This window comes from Castanea sativa, chromosome 8, assembly GCF_040712315.1.
Source record: "Castanea sativa cultivar Marrone di Chiusa Pesio chromosome 8, ASM4071231v1".
NCBI classification, from domain to species: domain Eukaryota; kingdom Viridiplantae; phylum Streptophyta; class Magnoliopsida; order Fagales; family Fagaceae; genus Castanea; species Castanea sativa.
This window is the reverse complement of record NC_134020.1, coordinates 47,897,836-47,923,128: the sequence shown is the minus strand read 5'-3', so window position 1 is coordinate 47,923,128 and position 25,293 is coordinate 47,897,836. Positions and strand designations below refer to the sequence as shown.

The window sequence follows — 25,293 nt, the reverse complement described above, 5'->3', positions numbered from 1 at the left end:
ACAATGCAGAACAGAAACTGTGGTAGTTTCGTGATTAAAACGCAATTTTAATCCGTCTACAACTAGGAGAAACAAAACATTGAAAGATCAAGGCCATTAATTACCCCTACACGTTTATAAAAAAAACAAGGTAGGTTAAGTATACGTGGATCTCATTGTGGGACCCATTGTCTAATATAGCCCAAAAGAGAGTTCATAAATAGATAGTGACCCTCTCTTTTGTGAAACACAACACAAACACAAAGCCAATGCAGATTGCAGAGAACAAACTCAGCCTCTGATACTGTGTTTGAGAGAGAGAGCTTTCTGGGAAATTAAAAGGGCTTCTCTATTTCTTTGTTTTCAGGTATGTCTCTATATAATATACTCTTTCTCTTTGTGTTTGACATGCATGGATTATAAATCTTTTTTGTTAGTTTTTTCTTTATATGTGGCTTGTGGGTGCAATCTGCAGAGATGTGTGTGTTAAGCTTTTCTGATGGGGTTGAGAATTTTCTTTTATCCCATTAATGCAAAAGATTTACTTTTTCTCAATTTTCGAGTTTCAACTTTCAACCGGTAGATCCAATTATTGCTCTTTTTTTTTTTTTTTTTTGTTATTTCTTATGGTGATGATTGATGATGGCTTTTCTTTTTTTGGATGAATCAAATAAGCGTTACTTAGGCCTTGTTTGGTACATTCACTTAAACACATATTTTCAGTTTTTAAACAATATTACACGTATTTCTACACACTTTTCTACCTACATGTATTTTTACACATGTTTTCAGTTTTTTTTTTTAAGAGCATTTCAACCTATGACGTCCGATTCTAATAGTAGCTCTTTATTATCAGACCAAGACATCAATCGGTTTTTGGTGTAGGCGGGGATTAAACCTCAGATCTCTTATACAACAATCAGAGACTTTACCAGTTGAGCTAACTAGAACCCACAAGTTTTCAGTTTTTAAGTGCAAGTACTAAACACCTCAATTTTTTTTTGTTAATTTCTAGTTTTTTTTTGGCTGACTCGATAAATTTCATGGCCATGCATTTAGGGGCGGAGTTAGGATTTTTTGTTTGGAGGCCAAATTTTGCTACTAATATATTAGTCTCTAGTTAATATATTCTATCACACACATACGTAAACGCACATACACAAATATAAACATTAATATTTTTTTGATACTAGATTATAATTTATAAATATATTGTATATAAAATACTATATAAAAGTTGTCTAGTTTGATATTAAACATGTACAAAAAATGAATTAAAGAAAAAAAAAACTACATTGTCTCAATAACTACTTGACTAATTGACAAATTCTATTAGTTTTTAAAAACATCATTGGATTAACTCAAACATTTGGGAGTTTAACTTCTATTTTTGTAGCTAAATATTTAAAATTTTTAATACTTACACATAATATAAAATAATTTTTTAAAGGGGGGACCCTTCCTATAGCTCCGCCCCTGCATGCATTGCAATTGCATGTCGCCGTCACTTTTGAATTAAAGATATATTGATGTCATCCTGGGTTGTTCCAAGCCTTGAAGTATTGCGCTTTGCTGCTCTGACTTTTTATTTTTTACACTAATGATAAGTACAATTAATAAAATTTGAGTAATTTTAGAATTACATAAAAGTCATAGTTTTGGCCACAATTATTTTATTTGGTAGATTACAATTGTTTGTCTGTTATTGTTATATATAGATTTGTTATTTTTTTTCCACCATTTACAATCCGCCAACAGTTTTGATAAACATTTTAATATTTACGTAGTCATAAATTTTTTATGCGGAGTATTTTGGTTGAATCTCTCTAACGTATATTATATGACTCTTTCTTTATGAATATACTTATTTCTCTGCAATTTTATAGTTTGCTGTTATTATTTTTTTTTCCTTTTATATTTTTTCCGGATACAATGCAGTGCCGTTTAGATTTTTAATTACTAAAATTTTCTTCTTGGAAACAACGCCTTACAATATTCGTATAATTACTGAATTATTTTCTTTAAATAAATAAAAAAAACTAGTTTTATTTACGGGCCGACCGGTTTGAACCGGTTGCTTTGCTCTGCTCATTAGTCATTATAAGAAAACATTTTGTATACAAAAAAAAAAAAAAAAGGATCTCTCTCTCTAGAAAGTTGGGAAATTTTCAGTGAAATAAAGAGGTAACCGTATAATTAGTTTCTCATGTATTTCGTCATCTTCACTTTTAGTCTCTTTAATTAATTTTAATGAATAAAGTTTTTTCTTTCCTTTTTTTTTTTTTGATGGATTTCATGAATAAATTTGTTATCTAACTTAGAATTCTTAAAACCCTACCCTATGTATTCGGTGTAAAATAGGTGAAACAAAATTTCACACGACATCCCTTCTCAAAAAAAATAAAAAATTTCACACGACAACAATAATTTCTCTAATCTACTGAATAGGATTCTAATACAAAGTAGAGGTTTCCTAAAACTTGAGAATCCTAATCCCTTGTCATGGAGGGTAATTCGTAAGAATAAGATGATGACAAGTGAGGAGTTTGATTATGCACGTTTTGGGAATTGGGACCACTAATAAGTCTATTACAACTTGTTTTTTTTTTCTTCTTCTCTAAGTTTAGTCTATTGACAACTAGAATCCTGCTATGGTTGGTATTTCCATATGTGGTATAGGTGCAGCGTTTGGACCAAAAATAGGGAGGTTACATTATGGCCGATGTCATTGATGGTAAAGTACTTTTTTTTTTTAATTAATAATTCAATAGTAAGAGGAAGGGGAATTGAGTTGAATATTTTCTTTGAAAAAACTAGGAGGAGCGAACTAATTAAACGAAATACACTCTTGTTAATTATTATATCATAGTGCTGTTTCAAAAAAATAAAGTATTATATCATAGTGCCATGAAAAGTAGATATCATTTGTAATGTATTTTATATTTTTGCCATGAAAAGTAGATATCATTTGTAATGTATTTTATATTTAGGTAAAAGTTTACTGGATTAGTTTTAGCGCATATATATTTTTTCATTTTTTGTGTTCTACCTTATATTCTACCAATTACAACTTGTTATGTATTTTTTTTCCTAATAAAATAATCAAAGTTTAAAATGAAAAAACAAAATCAAATACATGGTCTATTATAAATTGGTGGAGTAAAAAGTTGAATATGGGATAAATTTGAGTTTGTGGTATGCTATGTGTCTAATTATCTTCCATTTTAAACTTTAATTATTTTATTAAATAAATCAGAAAACATGAAAGTTGTGGTTAGTATTATATAAAGTATAACACAAAATTTGAGATATGATTTGAATTATTAATAGAATAGACTAGCCTTTTGTCATTATTGGTGCTTCAACTACCATCCGTTTGAAATCAAACTAATTAAAGTCCTGCAGTGAATTAAATAGCCAAAGAAAATGCAATGAACTTTGACTGAAAAACAAAAAAAAAACAAGAAAAGTGTGATTGAAAAATGAAATTGATTTATGCAATTTCCTTCCTCTCTTGTACAACTGTCTCAAATACCCGATAATCGTTGGATGTCCCCATCCACGATTTGGATGGCATCAATTTGTTGATTTGGAGTTCATATGGTGGATCCCATGGCTATGATAGTTGTAACTTTGTTTTGATAATCATGATAGTTGTAACTTGAAACGTGGTACAGACATCCCTTTAATATGGATGTTGACTTTCTTGGCATAAGATCCATTCTTATGTGAAAGAAAGTTAAAGAACATTTAGGCGGTCTGGATTTATGTTTTTCTGTTTTCATCGCTCATAATTCAAAATAAGTGAGTCTCACGAAAAAAAAAATTGTTTGGATTTGTTTCCTGTTTTTATTTCCATCATTCAATTCTCTGATATTTGAGTAATGAGTTATGAAAACTGAAAACACATTTTAGATGTTTTCAGTTTCCATATCTCTGTTTTCAATAACATTTTCGTAATTAAACACACATTCATGGGACCCATGGCTAGACACAAATCACGTCAAGCGCACATTTTTCTTCTTCTTTCTTTTTCTTTCTTTCTTTCTTTCTTCTTCACAGACTCACTCCAACGACCATTTTTTTCTTCTTCTTCATTCTTTTTCATTCATTTCTTCTTCACAGCAACACATATACTTCATCAAAAAAAAAAAAAAAAACACATGGGTACCGATTTCTCAAACCCAGAAAATCAAACCCATAAACACATGAGTTAGATCATACACAAACCCACAAACATGTTCACTATGAGTCTAACTCCATAGCCACCGCTGCTTCACAATTTCACAAACCCACAAAAATCCTCCGTGGCTGCCACCCTCTCCCCCGCCGCTACTGCTTCACGATTTCACAAACCCACAAGCAACAGAGACAAAAAAAGGGGCATGAACAACAACAACAAAAACAGAGCACAAACTGAACAATACCCACAAAAAATCTTTACAAATTTCATCGATAAAACTTTAGGGATCTATGAAAAATAAAGCCTTGGGGTTTTCAAAAATCAACACCGATAAAACGTGGAGATCGTCACTGGGTTGAGAAGGTGGGAGATCGGCGCCGATCAACACCACTACACGTCAGAGGTGGGAGATCGGCGCCGCCGCTACACCAATCGGTGTCGCTGCTACACCGATCGTCTTCTATCTTACCTGGGTTCGGGTTTGTGTTGGAGAGTAACAAGGCAATGTTTTGTGGAGAAGAAAATGAAATGAAAAGGTGAAAGGAGAAGAAAATGAAACGGGTGGGTATACTCACTGACATTGTACTCAGGCAGTGGGGTAATGAGTGATGAATAATGAGTGATGAGTGACAAAAATTGAGTGAAGAGTGATGATTGATGACAAAAAAAAAAAAAATCCAAACAGCCCCTTAATGTTTGTTTGCCTTCAACTGTTTTTGTTCAGCTTTTAACTTTTACTTACAATTTTTAAAAAGCTTTATGTTTTCAAAATAAAAGTTTACTTAGGGATTATTTAGTAATGTTATTCTAATAACGTTATTTAAATGTTGTGAAAATATATGTGGATGAAAAAGTATTGTAAAAATATGTGTTGTGTTGTTTAAACAACGAAAATGGTTGTTTAAATAACACATACTACCTTCAAGTTCAGAATGGAATGACCTAGCAATTGCTTGCATAATTTATTTTAGTCTCACTAAGTTGAATTTCAGTGGACCCCCTAAGTTGTACACCTTATAAAGTGGGGGTATTCATTGATGTGGTTGGCCTATTTTGGAGGCGTTTTTGCACCTCAGTAAAAACGTCGTTACATTGGTTTCTTCCTTTTCTCTGAAAGAAGAAACCAGTGATGAGGTCACAGTTGGTGTGATCAATGGTTGGGTGATTTTTTAATAGCTTTATTATATGCTGTTGAGGACCCATTCGTTTAAGTTTAAAACTTTCTAAATTTTAAGCACAATAAACCAATGAATTCAAAATATCCCAAAAAGTGAATTGCAAATCTTGCATGCATTTATTTGTGGAAGTAATTCACTTTCCTTCACGGGAAGTCATATGATCATGTTTAACTAAAGATAATTTAATCAACAAAAGGGGGGAAGGTAAGAGTGAGAGAGTAATATAGTTTCATGTGCATGTCAAGTACACTTCTAAATGCTGCTAAGTACTAAAGATGTGTTTGTGTATTGGAACAGAGCCAGAGCAAGAAATTGCTTTCTGGGTTAACTTTGTGAGGGTTAAATTGTGTATGGATGAGTCATGTGTGGGTTAACTTGTGTAAACTGAGATAATGTAAGAAAGAATTGTGGGTTTAACTATAGTTGTGAAGCTTTAGCGTTTCCCAATCCATAATATTCTGTTTAGTGTTCACCATGCTGATTACCTGCTACCTTGTTGAGCGTATGCTATTTAACCGCAGAATGCCATAGTACACGACACACCTTGTAATACTGTTTGGAAATTCCTGGCTCAGTTTGTTTACATTTTCAGTGTATTAATAGATAACCTGAACTTGTGTTTAAGGAACGATATCTTTGAGCTTTCATCAAAGTGTTAAATTAAGGAAATAGTTCTTTCTTACTCTAAAGAAAAGTATGTGACATTTCATTGAAAATGTTGATTAGGATGTCTAGCAACTTACACGTATTGACCTTTTTTCAGGATCGCACATAAGCCTGGAAGAACAATGGGAGCTGGGGGCCGAATGTCTTCCCCCAAGAAGAATGGAGAGCAGAAGAATACCCTCCAACGAGTACCACACACAAAGCCCCCATTCACACTTAGCCAAGTCAAGAAAACCATACCACCCCATTGCTTCCAACGCTCCCTAATTCGCTCATTCTCCTATGTCGTTTACGACCTCTCCTTAGCCTTCCTCTTCTACTACATTGCTACCTCTTACTTCCAAATCCTCCCATATCCCCTTTCCTACTTTGCATGGCCAATCTATTGGGCTTTCCAAGGCTGCATTCTCACTGGTGTTTGGGTCATTGCACATGAGTGCGGTCACCATGCCTTCAGTGACTATCAATGGCTTGATGACATAGTTGGCCTCATCCTCCATTCTGCTCTTATGGTGCCATATTTCTCATGGAAAATTAGTCACCGCCGCCATCACTCCAACACAGGTTCTCTTGATCGAGATGAGGTGTTTGTCCCCAAGCCTAAATCCAAAATGCAATGGTATTCCAAGTACTTAAACAATCCACCAGGTAGGGCCTTAACTCTTTTGGTCACACTCACTCTAGGATGGCCCTTGTACTTGGCCTTCAATGTTTCAGGCCGCCCCTATGACCGTTTTGCATGCCACTATGATCCCTATGGCCCCATTTATTCTGATCGTGAAAGGCTTCAAATATTTATCTCGGATGCTGGTATCTTTGCTACAACTTTTGTGCTTTACCGAGTTGCAATAGCAAAAGGGCTGGCTTGGCTTGTATGTGTTTATGGCATGCCATTGCTTGTAGTGAATGGCTTCCTTGTGATGATCACATACTTGCAGCATACTCACCCTGCATTGCCACACTATGACTCATCGGAATGGGATTGGCTGAGAGGAGCATTGTCAACCATGGACAGAGATTATGGGGTGCTAAATAAGGTTTTCCATAATATTACAGACACTCATGTGGCTCACCATCTCTTCTCTACAATGCCTCATTACCATGCAATGGAGGCTACCAAAGCAATCAAGCCAATACTTAATGAGTACTACCAGTTTGATGGCACTCCAGTTTACAAAGCAATGTGGAGAGAGGCTAAAGAGTGTATTTATGTTGAGCCGGATGAGGCTGCCTCTAACAAAGGCGTTTTCTGGTACCAGAATAAGCTGTGATGCTGGCTACTAAAGAAAATATTGTTGTTAGAGGAGAACCTGTAGTGTGCTTATGAACGTAGTAATAATTATGATGAAAAGAAGAAGAAAAAAGAAAAGTATGCTAGTTTTGTAACTTGTAAGGACATGTAATGCACCTTCCCAAACATGAATTGTGCTTTGTTTTGGTATAAGTTCTGTTTAAACTTTAAGGAATAATGTTTAGTTCTTAAGATTTCTCTTAAGTCTTCATTCGGAAGTTCATAAATGAATGGAATTGAATGATAGTTCTCAGTCAACATGGTCAAAACAACATTTGATTACATAATTGAGTCACTTTTCATGCTGAATAATGCAACTACCACGTACAAACAAACACACTTTGCTACAATTGTCCTAAAACAATTGTGGTAAAGTGAGTATTTTTGTGTTGTTCTAATATTATTTCAGGACCAATTCTTAATGTCTTAAACTTATTATTATTATTTACAAATAAGATAGATTTCAACCTATTGAATTGGTCATTATGGATTGGGTGGTAGAGTAGTTTTGACTAAGCATAAGATACTGTTGTTACAGGAAACAACAAATTGAGGTATCAACCCATTTTAGGCAGTTGACTAAACATTAGACTTTCTATATTTTGTTAAATTATACTGTATGTCCTTAAATAGAGACTTGAACTTTCTCAAAAAAAAAAAAAAAATTAAATTAAATAGAGACTTGAAAGTCGCAGTGAGAAAGTGAAACCACAATGTCCTTAAATTAGGACTAAAAAAAGGCAGAGAGAAATCGATATCACAAAATAACCTTCACACACAAACAGCACACAGGATTAACTTAGCATGGTCTTCGTTTACGGTTTACCTACATTTATGCAAGAATAGTTGCAGAAATTTTACCTAACCAAATAGTTTTTTATATATATAGATTTTCTTTTGGGGTGGAGAGTACTAGAATCGAAGGGCAATTGATTTTGGTTTGGACCTCACTTTGTCATAAGAGTGAAGGGGTCTCGGATAGGATTATAAAATTTATCATTGAAGCTCACTTTACTATGGGCTTTACTATACAAACTTAAAACCTGTAATCCAATTAATTACATGGGATGCTCTATAACTCCGGATTAAATTGGAACTTTCTTAACCCTCCTGCTTAACACTACTACGAGGCCCAACATAACACTTTGTCCGACATATGAAGATCTACACTACTAAAAATCCAGAAGATGCTACCTTCCCAGTCACATTCTTTCATTTCTAAAGGCTTGTAGTTTTTTTTTTTGGACACCCAAGAGTGCCTAGACCTCTTCGAGTATTTAATTATTCCGGCTCTCAGGTGTATATAGTCCCTTATCTCACACGCACCAGGTTATTATAATGAAAATTCTCATGAGAATGAGCTCCAAGTAGCTTGATACATTTGGAGGCCTAAGATGAAACCTGATTATCTTGTTTTAGATGCAAAACTACTGCTAATTAATATGAACTACGTAGAATTTTTTTTTTTTAAATCTATATGCACAAAAAATTTGACAAAACTTTTTACATCTATTGATGTGACAAATTAATAACAGTAAGTAAAAGAATGATGTTAGTGGTAAACCTAAAAAAGAACTATTAAAAATTTAATTTTTTTATAAATTTTTTTTTTTTTTTGAGAAGTGCTACATTTACAAAAACTTTTGTAACAAATTCGAGATGTTAAGTTGTTACCGGTTCTAATTTGAACCCACTACCACTAAAATTATTTTTTTCCATCAATAACAATTTGCTACTTAGGATTTGTAGTAAAATGTTATGAACAATATTGTGGATGTAGCATTTTTTTTTTTTTTTGGTATTTCATTTGATAAAAAAAAATTATTTTATTTATTGACTAATATTTGGGCTTAATTAATACTATTACAATGATAGATATAGCACTATTGGTTAAAATTTGGAGGCTTTTTTTTTTAGTTGGAACTTTAGGCGACTGCATCAATTGCTTATACCATTAAATCGGCATTGGCCCCAAGATATTGGTAAGAAATTTCAAACCTAAGATATTATGAATACGTGAGACCTTAAGAACCACTAAGTGAACCCGTTAGAGTTTAAATGCGTGTAGTTTGATTAATCTATAAGTGCTAGTCTTTTTTCTTTTTCGTTTCACTATAAATGTAGGATTGAATCTGATCACCCTCATCAGGGAGGGATTAAGTGGTTTACTATCCCTGTGTTTTTTTATCCCATCAATTGATCCCCCACCCCGGCCCTCCCCACTAAAAATTGTATAATTCATTAGGGACTATTTTACCAAATACGATTATCTTTGTGTAATTTTTTCTAGACATTAGGAATTGAATTTTATGGTGGCACTAATATGATATCAATGAAAACAGGAAAGAAGATTCCCTTCATGGTTTTTTTAAAATAAAATAAAATAATTATCATAATATAAGATAGTTTCGGAATATGAGTATTATGTTATAATAGAATCTTGAGCATAAGCACTAGGGTTTCCTTGGAGACTAGGGGCCCGTTTGGCAATGTTATTTTAGTAACGTTGTTTGTATTTTTAAAAATACGTATGGGTGAAAAAGTGTGTAAAAATATGTGTAATGTTATTTAAAAATTGAAAACATGTTTGGCTAGAAACTTCAATTTATACTTAAGATCCTAGCCCGATGACTAAGAAGACTTCAATCATTACCAAAATGGTCATTATTATTTTGGCTAGGAACTTCAAGTTAAGGAAGATACAGGCTTCTTGGCAAGGTGGCCGATACCGTACCGGTACATATACCAGTATCGAAACACCAACGTTTCATACCGGTTTAAATACTGGTCATACCGGCTGATTTCCGACAATACCAGCTGGTACATAAAAATGTTTTTTTTTTTTTTTAATTTTGTAATTTTTGAATTTTGGTAAGAACAGAATAGTAACTTTTTTGCATTAACTTATTAGTATTATTTGTTTTCTTAGTATGGAATGAACAATTAAACTTTCTATTTTTTATATTATGTTTTTTTTTTTCTTTTAATTGATGCTAAAGTCTAAAATCATGAATAATTTGTTCTGAATTGAGATAATGTTTTATGGTAAACTTTTATATTTATTATAATATATATATTTATAAATATAAAAAATAACAGTAAATCCGAAACGGTACACGGGTATTGATTGATACCAAAATATATCGTTTCACTGGTCAAACCAATACAGCCTCCAGTATGAGATTGACTCCCTTGCTTCTTGGGGGTGGAATAAACGAAAGAATTCTTATACTAGATAGCTTTCTTTGCAATTCATTTTGTCTTCACACTCCTTTTACCTTTCTCCTGCTAGATATACCATGTGGAACCTTTTCCTCTTTCACAAAGAACTTGGCATAGAACTTGAAGACCATCTCCTAGCTAGGTCCTTATTGATCTTGACGACAAGGCCAACCCAAGGCCTAGGCTGAAGGCCCCTAAAACAACCACAAAAAAATCCCTAAGAAAAAAGGTCCCGTTCTCTATGGTAAAAGGCCCAAAATTTTATGAAAATATTAAAAAAATTAAATGATTGAACACTTATTTTAAAATGAGTGATGCTAAAGCCTCCAGTATTTTTTTAAACCGATACAGCCTCCAGTATGAGATTGACTCCCTTACTTCTCGGGGGTGAAATAAATGAAAGAATTCTTATACTAGATAGCTTTCTTTGCAATTCATTTTGTCTTCACGCTCCTTTTACCTTTCTCCTGCTAGATATACTATGTGGAACCTTTTCCTCTTTCACAAAGGACTTGGCATAGAACTTGAAGACCATCTCCTAGCTAGGTCCTTATTGATCCTGGCGACAAGGCCAACCCAAGGCCTAGGCTGAAGGCCCCTAAAACAACAACAACAACAACAACAAAATCCCTAAGAAAAAAGTCCCTTTTCTCCATGGTAAAAGGCCCAAAATTTTATAAAAATATTTTTTTTTTAAATTAAATGATTGAACACTTATTTTAAAATGAGTGATGCTAAAGATGCCACAAATTTTACTATAGGCTTACAAACTGACATGTCACCAATTACCTAAAAAAGTAATTCATACACACAGATTTTTGAAGTTCACTAATCATAGTTATTATCATATTATATTGTGAATATTTTGTAGTATCATTAGTGTTTTTCTTTTTCATATCTAACAAGGCTTCCAAAATAGGAGACTATTATAAATTTAACCCAATTGAAATTGTAAAATGTTTCAAAAAAATAAATGTTGCAAGTGTGTTAGATTATCAATGATGACTAATCTCCCCTAATAATTTGAAACTTTAATTTTTGTAAACTAATCACCTACAAAGCCAAATACCAAATACCATCTATCTATCTCTGCTTCCTCTTAAAAAGAAGATATAAAATTAAAATTTATATTATAACTTTAATTAATTATACATAGTCATGTATCCAAGTTAAAGTAAGTTTCTTCAACTATGCATTTAATCTTCCATATGAAATTAACTTTAGTTTAGTATTATTCATCAATTTTTGTATTTAATACATAAAATTAGTCTTGTAGGGGGGCAAAACTAACGGCCTAGCCCAAGATTGGAATGAGACTGGGTTAGGAAAGAGGTTTAATACAACTAATTTGTAGAGGTGAATGGTTAAGTTCAACCTTTTAAGCCTTGGTAGCCTTGGTTCAATACTTTAAAGAAAGAAGATTGGCTAAGACAACCGTTTTAGTAGAGAATTATAGCAAGGAAAGATAGATTTTTATTTAATTTCTTCCTTGGGCTGGCCAAGAAGGGATGGTTCTTTTGATACATAGTTCTTGGTTACACAATGATCACTTTCTCTCTCTATTTCCCTATCTCTCTCTCTCTCTCTCTTTGAACTCTTTCCAATTCCATTCCAAGAGAATCTTCTTTCGTGTATATAGCTGCTTGGATTGCATCCCAGCCCTCCACTTGGATGGTTGTTGATCCCTTCTTAGATACTAGTCTGGTCATTTTCTTGTTGGTGGTGGTAGAGTAGGCTGCAAATTGTGGAGGCACTATTTAGTGGTCATTCTGCCATTAATGCGGCAGACTAAATTTGTATAGTGCATTAAATGTGGTGATGATGGATGTTTTACCTAAAAGCCTCCTCCTTCCCTTGCTTACATGTCACTACTTCATTTCTTGGCCTTCAACCTTATGGCCTTGGTGGTTTGTCTCCAGTCTCTTGAGGAGTATTTGCTTCTCAAGTGGGCCACTCTCGGTTTCTCTGATTGGATTATCCTAATTGGACTAGGCCTGATCTAATAAAAAATTGAGCCTAGTTGCCCCTTGAGTTGATTTCGCTTGACGATCCTCTCTATTTGAGCTTCCCCCTCCCACAAGTCTTAATTTAATTTGTATTAAATAATTTTATTTAATTAATATTAACATAAAAAAAGCCTCAAATTATGTGGGGTCGATCTTGCCTAATGAGATGTTAGTAAACCAAGTAAACACCTAATTTGTGAGGGATTTCAAGAATTCTCGTAATTGTAAATCATAATCCGTCCCAAAGGAGCTATGTTCTTCCACAAAATAGACTACTTAGGGATTGTTTTGTACATCATTTTAAACACATGGTTTTAGTTTTAAAACAACATTATACGGATTTCCACACATTTTTTCACTCATACGTATTTTAAAAAAAATCTGAAAACTGTTGTTTAAACATACATACCAAAAGGGCCCTTACTCTCTTGCATTAATTGTTCAACTTTTTACTTTTGTGGTTTGAGAAGGCTTTATAATAGCTCAATAGTCATAGGCTAATAGCCTAATAGTCTGCATGCTCTTCCTCAAAGGAATATACTTCCGTTTGGGGTAGCAACGTGGGTTGGTTCTATGGGGACTTTTTTGCTCCTTTGCATGCTAACCGTCATAGTAACTAGAGCTCCCCAATCGAGCCTCCTTTTATGCTAACCGTAATAGTAACTAGAGCTCCCCAATCGAGCCTCCTTTTATGTTGTTGGGTGGTGTGAATTATAGTGATTGCCCTTAATTTAATGAAAGAATATTCCAAATGTCTTTCCATCCGTCGTCATGAATTTTAATCTAAGATATATGGTCTATCATGATTACTTTTTATCATTAAGTCAAGATATCAATTATTTCTTAAAAAAAGTCAAGATATCAATTATCTCTAAAAGAAAAGTCAAGATATAAATTAATTTTTAAGATCCGTTTAGGAACAGTTTATTTAGTTGAAACTGAAAGTTTTTTGTTGAAAATATAATAAAATAAAAAAGTTAAAAACTAGTTAAATAGTATAATTAGACCCATCAATACTACAAAAAAGAAGCTAAAACTTAAAAATAAGCTGAAAGTTTCATTAGCTCCCAAATGGACACTAGTGTCTAAATTATTTATTCAACAACAAAAATTTTTACCAATGAAGTTAACTGAAACCCATTAAATAAATTGTTTAAGGATAGTATATGTTGCAGATTCTTTAGTTTCAACTTGTTCAAGGATTATCAAAACCTTTTACATTTTTTATTTATTTAAAGAAGAGGCTATGTTACCAATAATTAATCATATATTTTCTGCATAACTTCATTATGAAGATTGGAACTCTTAAATTTGTTTCCAAATAAAAGATTGGACACTTTTTGTTGTTGATTAATTGCCAGAAAAAGTTATTATTTAAATAATAATAAAAAGACTAAATACTACAATTGAACTAAATATTTATTTTTATAAAAATTTGTGGACACAACCAATAGAATATATCAAAAATGGCTACCACACAACAACCAAAAAAAAAAAAAGGAAATCAAAATAAACTTCACTTTTAGTTCAGATTTGAAAAACACCCTCTCAAATATTATATCCATCAAGCCAAGGAAAAAATCTCTTTAAAAAGCATGGCTCTTAAAAGTACCTTTAGAAGTCATAAGAGTATGTTCGATTTTAGACATATAAATATTTTGCACTTCAAGAATCAAAAGATGAAATATATTTTATAAACTTATTTAGAAAAAAATGAAAGATAAAAACTAAAACTGCAATAACTATGCATTTTTTTCGGATAAATTGTTTTTTTCGGTAATTAGTGTGTGTATATATATATATATATATATATATATATATATATATATATATATATATATATATAAACAGGCAATTAGTATATGTTTCATCCCAAGCCAATTTCAAACTACATGACTCATTGAAAGTTTGAAACACTAAGGACAAATTTTGGTTACAAAATTAGTTGTAACTTAAGGTTACAAACTGCTTACTCAATAGAATAAACATTATTACATATTTTGAAAATCTAACCGTTGAATTGGATATTCTTTACGCTTTTAATATACATGTTAAATTTTGTGTCAATTAGATATTGTTTACCATATCATTTATAAGCTCATATTTTATGCATAATTTTAAACTACAAAAACTTACAATTTAAACAATTTATTGATGACAAAGCTATTAATCTCTAATTTTCTAAAATTTTTGCAAACATGAAGAATATAAGAATAAGATATTATCTAATGGTGGATTTATCAAAATTCACATTCGATAAAAATATATTAAATAAGGTTGTAGTTTAAGACTACAACCAATTTTGTAACTAAACTTTATTCAAACACTAATCATGAAGATTGGAACACATAAGTATGTTGCCAAACAAATTTTTTTCACATTTTGTTCTTGACTAATTAATTAAAGCTAGCTATTATTATTATTATTATTGTTGTTGTTGTTATTGTTGTTGTTGTTGTTGCTGTTGTTGTTATTATTATTATTATTATTATTAATTATTACTCATAAAAAATTAAAGTGATTGAACTTAATATTTATAATCATAATAAATTTGTGGACTCAGTCAAATAAATACACCAAAATGAGTTTTTTCCCAAAATTTATTCCATCACAGCATTTTTAATTCCCAATAATGAAAATTACTATTTACATTTTATTAAAAAAAAAATTACCCTTATTATCGTAATCTCTATTTAGTATACCAAATGCATCCTTTACATTTTTGTTAAAAAAGGCTATCATGTAATCATTAATTAACATCATATTTTCTATGAGCTCATAACTTCATTATGAAGGTTGGAAAAATAAAAATTTGGAGGCTTTGTTGTTAACTAATTGCCAGTGAAAGCTATCATTATTACCCCATGACTAATAAAAGCAATAATTGAACTAAATGTTAATAATGATATACTTTTGGTAGGAATCAATTAAATCCACCCAAAATGCCAAATTAAAAAAACAAAAAGAGGAAATCAATATACTTCGCGACTTTTTAATTCAGGTTTCAGAATATATCCATCTAGCCAAGAAATGAAGAAATACTTTTGAAAATGCAGGAATCTCAAATTACCTTGGAAATCATAATTAAGAACATGCTTGGTTTTTTGTCATATAGAACTACTTCAAGAATCAACAGATGAAATATATTGTGGAAACTTTTTTACAAATAGAAAAAGAAAAACTAAGACTGTACTGAACATACATTTGTCAGATTAATGTTATTTAAGGTTATTTATCCAAGTTTGGACTTCAGTTTCAACCCACATGACTTATCGAAACACTTTACAAAATTTTTAAGTGTTTATCATATAATCATTAATATATATATATATATATATATATATATATATATATATATATATATATATATGTATAGTTTCTACGAGCAGATAACTTCATTATGAGGGTTGGAATCTTAAGTATGTTTCCCAAATAAAAATTTGGACACTTTCTGTTGTTGATGAATTGCCAATGAAAGATATTATTATTACTCCATGACTAATTAAAGGCAATTAAACTAAAGTTTTATAACAATAGATTGGTGGACACAACCAAATAAATACACCATTAAATGCCAAAAAAAGAGAGTTCAAAATTGAGTTCACTTTTTAATTGAGGAAACAGAAACACATGTTCTCAAATATATCCATCAAGCCAAATATCTCCTTTGAAATGCATGTCTCTCAAAATACCTTTAGAATTCATAAAAGCATTCTTCCAATTCTTTGACATATAGATATTTTCTACTTCAAGTATCAAAAGATGTAATGCATTGTAGAAACTTGTTTAGCAAAAATAAAATAGTAAATAAATTTTTTAAAAATTACAGAGAAAACTAAGAATGCAAAAGCATACATTAATTTGTAACGTATGCTTTTGGATAGATAGATGTATTAGCTCATAAGTTTCAATTAATATATCCATCGTTTCACCACACACAAAAAAAAAAAGCATGCATTTGTCAAATAAATTAAAATCACATTATAGTAATTCTTAACATAAAAAGAAAAGGAGATTAAAAATTTGTTGAACTACATCTTAACTAACATAACATGTACGGCCTTAATTTCTACTTGTTCAAGAAGAGCCGTGCACACTCGCAATAATCAAGGCACACAGAAACGCTCAAAGGCTAGCCACAGCCGATGCAAAAACATAAATTAAATCAACAAAAAAACATGGCTAATCAAATTATGCATTCAGAAACAGAAAGATAGCTAGCATCCGCAGATTATGCAGAATTACAAAGATTAATACAAAATATTATCTGTTTTTTCAGATTTGTTGATATCACACTTAAATTCTAACCCCTTCCTTGCAAGATTCATATCCTTTGATCTTCACGCACATTGGCTGGTGCTGCCATGGAGTACTTTGTAACGGCGGACATAATGGTTGGCACAAGGACTTGAAAGATCTTCGAACCCAAGACTGTCAATAAAGTCAAAAAATGAGTTGCCTAAGCCAAATGGTTTGGAAATATACCGCATTGCTTCCATTTTCCTTCTCTTTGCATGGGAACTCATGTGCCCTCCCAAGGCATTTCCACTTTGAAATAACTTGTGACACTGAAAGCATTTGTGCTCAACTGGATGTGGGGGTTTAGTTTGAGTTTCATTGGTTTTCTTGGCAATAGGATTTTTTCGTTTGATTTTTTTTGGCTTCGGCTCACCTGATTTAGAGCTGTTTGGCTTCATGGTTGAGCCACGAACACGGCTATAATGATCTTGACTATCCATATCAACCTGGGGTGAATTATTTTCTGGATGAGCTTGGGGTTCTTGTTTTGGGACTAAGAGTGGGGGTGAATTATTTTCTGAAAGAACTTGGGGTTCTTGTTTTGGAACTAAGAGTGGGGGTGAATTATGTTCTGCATGAACTTGGGGTTCTTGTTTTGGGACTAACATTGGATGTGAATCATTTTCAAGAAGAAGTTGGGGTTCATGTTTTGGGACTAACATTGGGGGTGGATCATTTTCAGGAAAAATTTGGGGTTTTTGTTTTGGGATTAATACTGGAGGTGGATCATTTTCAGGAAGAAATTGGGGTTCTTGTTTTGGGACCAACACTGGGGTTGGATCATTTTCAGGAAGAGCCTGGGGTTCTTGTTTTGGTACTAACACTGGGGGTGAATGATTTTCAGGAAGAGCTTGGGATTCTTGTTTTGGGAATAACATTGGGTGTGAATCATTTTCTGGAAGAACTTGGGGTTCTTGTTTTGGGACTAACATTGGGGGTGAATCATTTTCTGGAAGAACTAGGGGTTCTCGTTTGGGAACTAACAATGGAGGTGAATTATTTTCAGGTAGAACGAGGGGTTCTCGCTTGGGCTCTAACAATGGGAAATTGAATCGGTTGCTAGTGAGGCTTCCATTGGTGCAAGATGATGATTGAGGACCAACATTTGACATGATTGAGAACTGATAAACCCTATGTGTGGAGCCGTTTGGATTTTCTTGTTTAGTCACAAGGCCAACCTTTAAGCAAGGCAAGAAGGGCTTTTTAAGCCCTTGAAAATGGACTGTTTGATTTGTCATATGCTTTGATTTGTTTGGACAAACCTGAGATGAGTTGAAGGTGGTACAAAAGTTGGGTTGCTGGTTTGTCATGGGGAAGTTGATACCTGCAATAGAGAAATTCAAAGAAATGGTATTAGAAATGGTACACAAGTTGTTGATTTTTACCTGAAAGATAGAGTTCAGTACCTTTTGGTGTTTGAAGAGGAAGATTTGGTTCACATACTTTCTTGTTTTTCGTCATGAAATTGACAACCGACCCAATTGTAGGTGTGGATGCAAGATGAATTTTAGTACTGCATGAAACAACCAATTCAGTTTCGCTGATAGGATTTTCAAAGTTATCTTCTGGTAGCTTGTTGATGGTATAGATCAATTGGTGGTTCATGGTGTTTGATATATTTGGTAGCTCAAATTCTTTTCCTATAGGAACATTGATGATATCGAACCATTCATCACTATATTGTTGTTGATCAATGTCCATTAGAGGGAGAAAAACTCTTCTGCCTCTTAGGGTAAAGGGGAGCTACACCGAGGAGAGAAAGGGGAGATGAGGCTTAGTTGTGGATGAGAACCACACCAATGCTAACATATATATATACACATTCAAGGTAGCAACACGCCAATGGCAATTCTGCCGTTATTTAGCGTTTTAATGGCTTCATATAATTTTTACCATACATAGAAGTAGGTTTTGCTGGCCTTATTCAAATGTATTCATGAATTTAAAAGGGATGAAAAAATATTTGGTAATTAATTTGTTACCATATCTAGGGTTGCCCAACATCCAACCAGACCTAATAAACCTACTAGACTCGAAGCCATCTAACCTAAAATTTGTCCAATCCAAGCGATGGTGTGGTTGACAACGGGTGTTGATCTACAAAAACTGATTTTATCAATTCAAGTAGCATGCGGGTTCTTCATGCAAAGACCCGATCCAACCATCACAAGCTATTCATGGTTGTCGCTTGTTGTCCTCCCCCACTCTCCATTGCTCTTCTCCATTAAAGTTTTCATCTTCATTAGATCCGTGAAGAACATCACCAAATTCAGCAAAAATCTACTAAATTTAATGAGATCTTCGCCAAATCTAGCAAAATATCATATTTGACCCATCAATCAAGTTTTTTTATTGGTTCGTAACCCATATTCCTCTAGTTGGCAATAGGTGAGTGTTTCTCAAACCCAATCCAATCGGGTAAAGCGTAGGTTTAGGGGAAATTGACTGGACCCAACCCATGGACACCCCTAACCATAACTTGGGCTCCTGAAATTCTAGTTTTAAATTCTTTAAAAATTGTCGCCCTCTTTAGCTCTATGCAATTCTCCTTACTAATTGATTTTTTTAATTTACTTTCTAAATTTTCTAAATTCACACTTTCATGATTTGAGTGAATTCTATTTATTAATTGACTTTCTTAATTAATTTCCTAAATTCACATTTTCATAATTTTGAATGGATTCTCTTTATTAATTTGCTTTCTTAATTTCATAAATTCAACACACTTGCTTAATTATTTTCTTTATTTTTTTTTTTCAAATAATGCTAGCTTGCTTAATTCCTGATTGAGCATTAAGCTAACTAAATTGTTAAATACATGACTCCCACTATGTAACTCTATAACATCAATATATACTTCCTTAATTTGTTTAGGAGTGTAGTGAGCCTTAAACCTAACTAGAACACAGAATGAGTCTACTTTAAAATAAGTCTATTACATAAAATTCTAATGTAGTAAAATTATGTATAGTGGTATTAGACACAGAATTGAATCTACAAGCTAAAAGTTGTTGCATTAATAACTTAAAAAGTGGTAAGTTATTAGATCAATAATAATATAATTTGCAATAACGTATGTATTTTTGATGCAATAGGGTTCTTAAAATATCTTATTATATTAAGAAAATTTATTAAAATAATTTAAGACAAATAAAGTGTTGTAATAACCAAATACTAATTATTTTGGCAATATAAAATTGAACAATTGAGAATTTATATTTTTAGCTCTCCTCCTCCTCTCTTTCAATGTCTTTCTCATCAATCCACACCTTGCTCAAAAGGGAGACATAAAACACAATCCTCTGCTTAAATACAACTGAAACAAAATCTCTACTCACATAAAACTAGAACAAAAGCAAAAACAAAACAAAATGAAAGAGTATCGATCTGAACCAATCTAGGTTGCTTGACCTTGGTGGTTGAGGGGACAAAAACATAACAGAGACATTGATGGAGGGGATGATATCCTAATAACGGCTTAAAATGTATACTTGTTATATATTTATGTGGACGTTATCTCCTTATTACTATGCTTCATTTGTATAATTAAGTCATGATTTGCATTAGTCTCTATTATTTATCTTTACATAATTTCTTGAATAATATGTCATTCATTGCGTGTAATTTTCTACTTTCAGGAAATCATGTAAAAAAAATGAGTTTATAAGAGTCTGTGAAAGAATGGAGGCCAAACTAACTAGAATTAAAGATGAGCTAAAGGATCATGTTTAAATGTCTAAGGGGGTGCAGCTGTAGTGCTTGGGTTGTCTACCATATTTAGAAACTTCAAATAAGGAAAGAAATCAAAGAGGCAAAATATGAAAAGGAAAAATTAGATTTAAGCACTAATCAGTATTTTGGTCGTATCTCTCTTCTCAAAAATCCAATTGACACAAGGTCATATGAGTTGGAACCATAACTTAAATATCTACAACTTTCCAGTTTTGGGTTTTTCAAAATTCTCAATTTTTGAAAGCCAAAATTAACTCACAATTTACTATTGTAAATCTGGACGAAAATTAAAATAGTAAAAGTTTTATTTTTTTTGGGACATTTTTTATGTTAGGGCTTTGAAGGGAGGCTATGTAGAACGAATTGGGCAAAGAAAACCTTGTATTTTTCTTTCTCTAATGGTAGCCTAAACTCTTTGTTAGAGCTAGGGGTTATGTTTCTTCTATATGGTATGAATATTCAATGTGTTTCTTTTTAGGATTTAATTTTATCAACAACATATTTGATTGTTCAATTAGATTTTTTTTGATGTATTAGTTCTTCTATACTTTCAATAAGTTCAATGATGTTTTTCTTATTGTTTAGATAAATTTCTAATAGTTTCAAATAGAAATTAGATTTCAAAGTGAATGAGTTTTTCTGAAAACTTATCTAACCGCATTATTAATCTAGGTTATCATGCGTTCTTTAATTGTCTCAGTTCAACCGAATCATAAATATTTAATTGTATAAGAATAATCAATTATGAAATAGATAATTTCTTATATCACAAAGAATTTCATATCGATATAGGGAAACACCCCGATGCCTTAATATTTACATTATTGAATTAAATCAGTTATCATTGTTATTCTTGTTTACAATTAGCAAGCAAAAATTATTCTTCATCTTCACCAATTTTTTTTTTAATTACATTATCTTTGAATTTACTCCGCTCCTTGTAGTTCGACCTCAATACTCCGAGAATTATATTGCTACAATCTCTTGCACTTGAGAGTGAGCAAGCATATCCACAAAGACCTGTGAAGTAGTCTGATTAGTTAAATAGTTTTAAAAATCTTGACAATTCTATAAGTGAAAGTGTTGATTAGTTAAATAATTGAAAACAACTTAAAAGAGCATTGACAATGTCAATAGTTTTTTTCTTTTAAAGAGAGTCTTAACCTTTAGCGTCTACTTTTGATGATAATTCTTTATCATCAGACCAAAATACTAATCGGTTTTTTATGTAGGCAGGGATTAAACTCTAAATCTTTTATTCAATCAACAAAAACTTTACTAGTTGAGCTAATTGAAACCCACAAAACAATGTCAATAGTTAATTTTCCTATTCAAGGACAAAAAAAATTTATGAAAAACTTTGAATAACACCTTCAAAGCTACACAATTTACCTTTGACATTATGTCAAAACTTAACACAATTTTTTTAAGCCTCATAAATCAAAAGTATTCGAAGTCATCATTTTCACAACTATACATTCAATATATTTCCGAAACATTATCTAGCGAAACTCTTCAAAGTAAACTTTCCATTAATTGCACTAACTTCTTGTGGATCATTATATGGTGCAACTCTCTCTTGAAAAAAAAAATAGTTTACCTCCAAATTGATTATGGAGAAAAATCCCCCCCGACCCACTATATATATATATGGAGGGTGCGTTTGGGAAGCGCAAAACACGTTTCCCACATTTGCGTATGGCTGATTCTTTTTTTTTTTTTTTAAGTCTAGCGCTTTTTGCATTCTTTTTTTTTTTTTCTTTTTTTTAAGTCTAGCGCTTTTTGCATTGTTCATGGGACATGAACAATGCAATCAAGCATATGCACAGTACTTTTAAGTATGAATAGTAATTTTTTATTTTTTTTATTGTTTTCAGTTTTCAGTTTTTAGCAAAATAAGCAATATTCAAATGCACACATAGAGTCATGTGACTTGTAAAAATAGTATACAATATTGATAGTTTTATAAATCGTCACATAATAGGCTGGAGAAAATTCTTCATAACCGGTAACTTTATCCCGAGCAAAAATACAATTAAATTCTTCAAATGACAATGCTCAGCTCTAAACCGGTTTTGACTTATCCACTCCAACTCTCTGTATGACAATTTATTAAACCAAAAAAGTTTAGTTTTAAACATGTTTGGAGCTATTTTGTTCCAATCTATTTAGTGACAATTGAATAGATCGTTTGTGTATAATACACACAAATTATCTCTTCTCATTGCTAAACAAAATTGGTTCTGAGTTTAGTCTTTCACACACATATACAATAAATTAAAATAAATAAAATAAAATTTAACATTGGTAATCTACATTCTTCTGAACTTTCAGGAAATGATGTCAACCTATAGCAAATTGAGCTTCTTAAATAATGTTAACGTGAAAGTGAATCTACACACTGTTTTTCTTGCTTTTGTTGTTGTAGTACATGTTTCAAAAGGTGAGTTTTTTTTTTTTTTTGGTTAAATAAAAAGTGAGTATTTCAATATTTATATCGTTAAATATCGGTTAAATAATTAAATTCATTCTAATAATTAAAATTTTTGGTTTAATTGGTTTTTTTTTTTTTTTTGAGAATCAATTGGTAATTTTTTTTATTTGAGAATCAATTGGTAATTTTTTTATTTTATTGTTAACAAAGAAATAGTATTAAATTTGAACGTGCTCCTTCTTATGCTAGACAAAACTGGTTCTGACTTCTGAGTTTGACTATACCTAATTGGAGATGAGTCTAATCTATCACCCACCAATACACAAAAAATAACTACTTCAATATTGTTAAAGGAAGGTGATTTACTGAATTGTTAAAATAATTACTTTAATCCAAAAGGGTTCCAATTTCCAAAAGGTGCAATATCGGACCTATATAATATTTATGCCGCGCTAACATCTGCGAGCAAACTAAGTCAATGAAACAATGCAAAAGTTTATATATATATATATATATATATATATATATATATATTATAAGTATCTATCTATATTATTAATAACAGGATTCTTGGTTTGATTTTTAATTTTTTGCGTATTAAAATACCCTTATACAAATTATTAAATTCTCTATAATATCTCTATCATTTAGTTAAATAGTTTTCAATTAAAAAACACAAATTGGTTAAAAGAGTAATTTTATTTTTCTTAAGTTTTAGGAATTTTCTTTTATCTTCCCCATTTAGCCTAAAACTTAAGACACTATCTCTATCTCATTTTTAAACATTATTCTACATTACCTTATCTTTTTCTTTAAAAAAAATACACACGATTATTTATATATCACTTTTAAACATTATAACAATAAATCAAGAAATCCAATAAATAAAAAAGAAAATTATTGTACAAGCAAAGCGCATGTGATGAGTTTAGTTATTAAATAAATAAAAAGACAAATATCTCAGGTAAAAAAAAGAAGAACTTGATATATTTGGATATGGTGTGTTGTTTAATCCATGTTCCAATTTGGATGCTAATTATATTTTTGTGTGAAATAGGATTAATTTCCATCAACTTGTGAAAATAAGGATAAGAGATTAGAGATGGAAATAGGGCGGGGCGGGTCGGGGCTGAAGGATGGGGTCTTCGTCCCCGCCCCGCATGGTTTTGTTTTGCCCCGTCCCCGCCCCACCCCACCTGACGGGAAAAACTTTCTCACCCCATCCTTGTCCCTTGGGGCCCCACAAAACCCAACCCCACCCCGTAAAATTCTACTTTTTGTTAACTTGCCCTACAACTAATACAATTTTTTTAATGAAACCTATTTCATTAATAAAAAATAAACTTGAAATTATAATTAAATTCATCCCATCAAAGCAAATCGATTTTTAGAAAAAATTGAAAAATATATCCAAGTGTTTAACTAGACAATCATAAATAAAAAATAAAAAACAAAAATCTCATAGTATAACACATAACAAAATAAATGCAAAGATTCACATTGAGTAGGATAAAATAAGCTAATATTGATATGTTTGTTAAATAGTAGGGCTTTTGGAAATAAAAAATTTACAATTATAACCATTAGCAATGCAGGGCGGGGCAAGGACGGGGAGGGGCGGGGCGGAGTGGGTCTAAAAGGTCTAAATCCATCCCCACCCCACCTCGCCCCGCCCCGTAGTGCAGGGCTAAAATCTTGCCCCATCCCTGGCCCACACATTTGTGTGGCGAGGAAAACCCACGCGGGCGAAGCGGCGAGGGGCGGCTTAAGCGGGGCGAGGCGGGGCAAGGAAAAATTGTCATCCCTATAAGAAACTATCCTTATAATTCAATCATATTATATGCTCTCCTTCACAAGAAGAATCAAATTCAAATCTCCTCTCTCCTAGATATTGTGTGTGTGTGTGTGTATTGAATTGTCCAAAAAAAAAAAAGATAAGAATTTTGAAAACGAAAAGATTTTAATTTTAATACTATCCACTTAATAAAGTTTTCCCTAAAAAGTATCTTTTTGTAGAGAAGATGGAAGAAATGAAACAAGATGGCATGACCTAGTATCAATATGAAACAATTTTTAATTCGTAACTATGGGCATGGCTCATGAGGCTATGATACATTTAATACCAATAATTATCGACATTTAACATTGCGTCCTCCTTTTTATAGTATGTCAATTTTCAAACCCTCCTTTTAATAGTTGGTGTTCCCCACAATTTTGTATGACCCACATACTATAAATGGGAGATGCATATCTTGATGCATGAGACACTTCTCATTTAATACGAAGAGGGAATTTCCAAGTTA

At 32.0% G+C, this 25,293-nt stretch overlaps 1 protein-coding gene across 1 annotated transcript; it reads left to right on the top strand.

The window, feature by feature from the left end:
- The first annotated feature begins 228 nt into the window (after window positions 1-228).
- Window positions 229-7,508, top strand: LOC142606825 (delta(12)-acyl-lipid-desaturase-like). The gene is made up of 2 exons (XM_075778177.1): window positions 229-346; window positions 6,104-7,508. The coding sequence occupies exon 2, from the start codon at window positions 6,129-6,131 to the stop codon at window positions 7,275-7,277; it is 1,149 nt and encodes a 382-aa protein (XP_075634292.1). The 5' UTR covers window positions 229-346; window positions 6,104-6,128; the 3' UTR covers window positions 7,278-7,508.
- The last annotated feature ends 17,785 nt before the right edge of the window (window positions 7,509-25,293 follow it).

Coding starts and splice junctions, on each gene's coding strand:
- LOC142606825 (XM_075778177.1), top strand. CDS start 6,129: ATGGGAGCTGGGGGCCGAATGTCTTCCCCCAAGAAGAATGGAGAGCAG.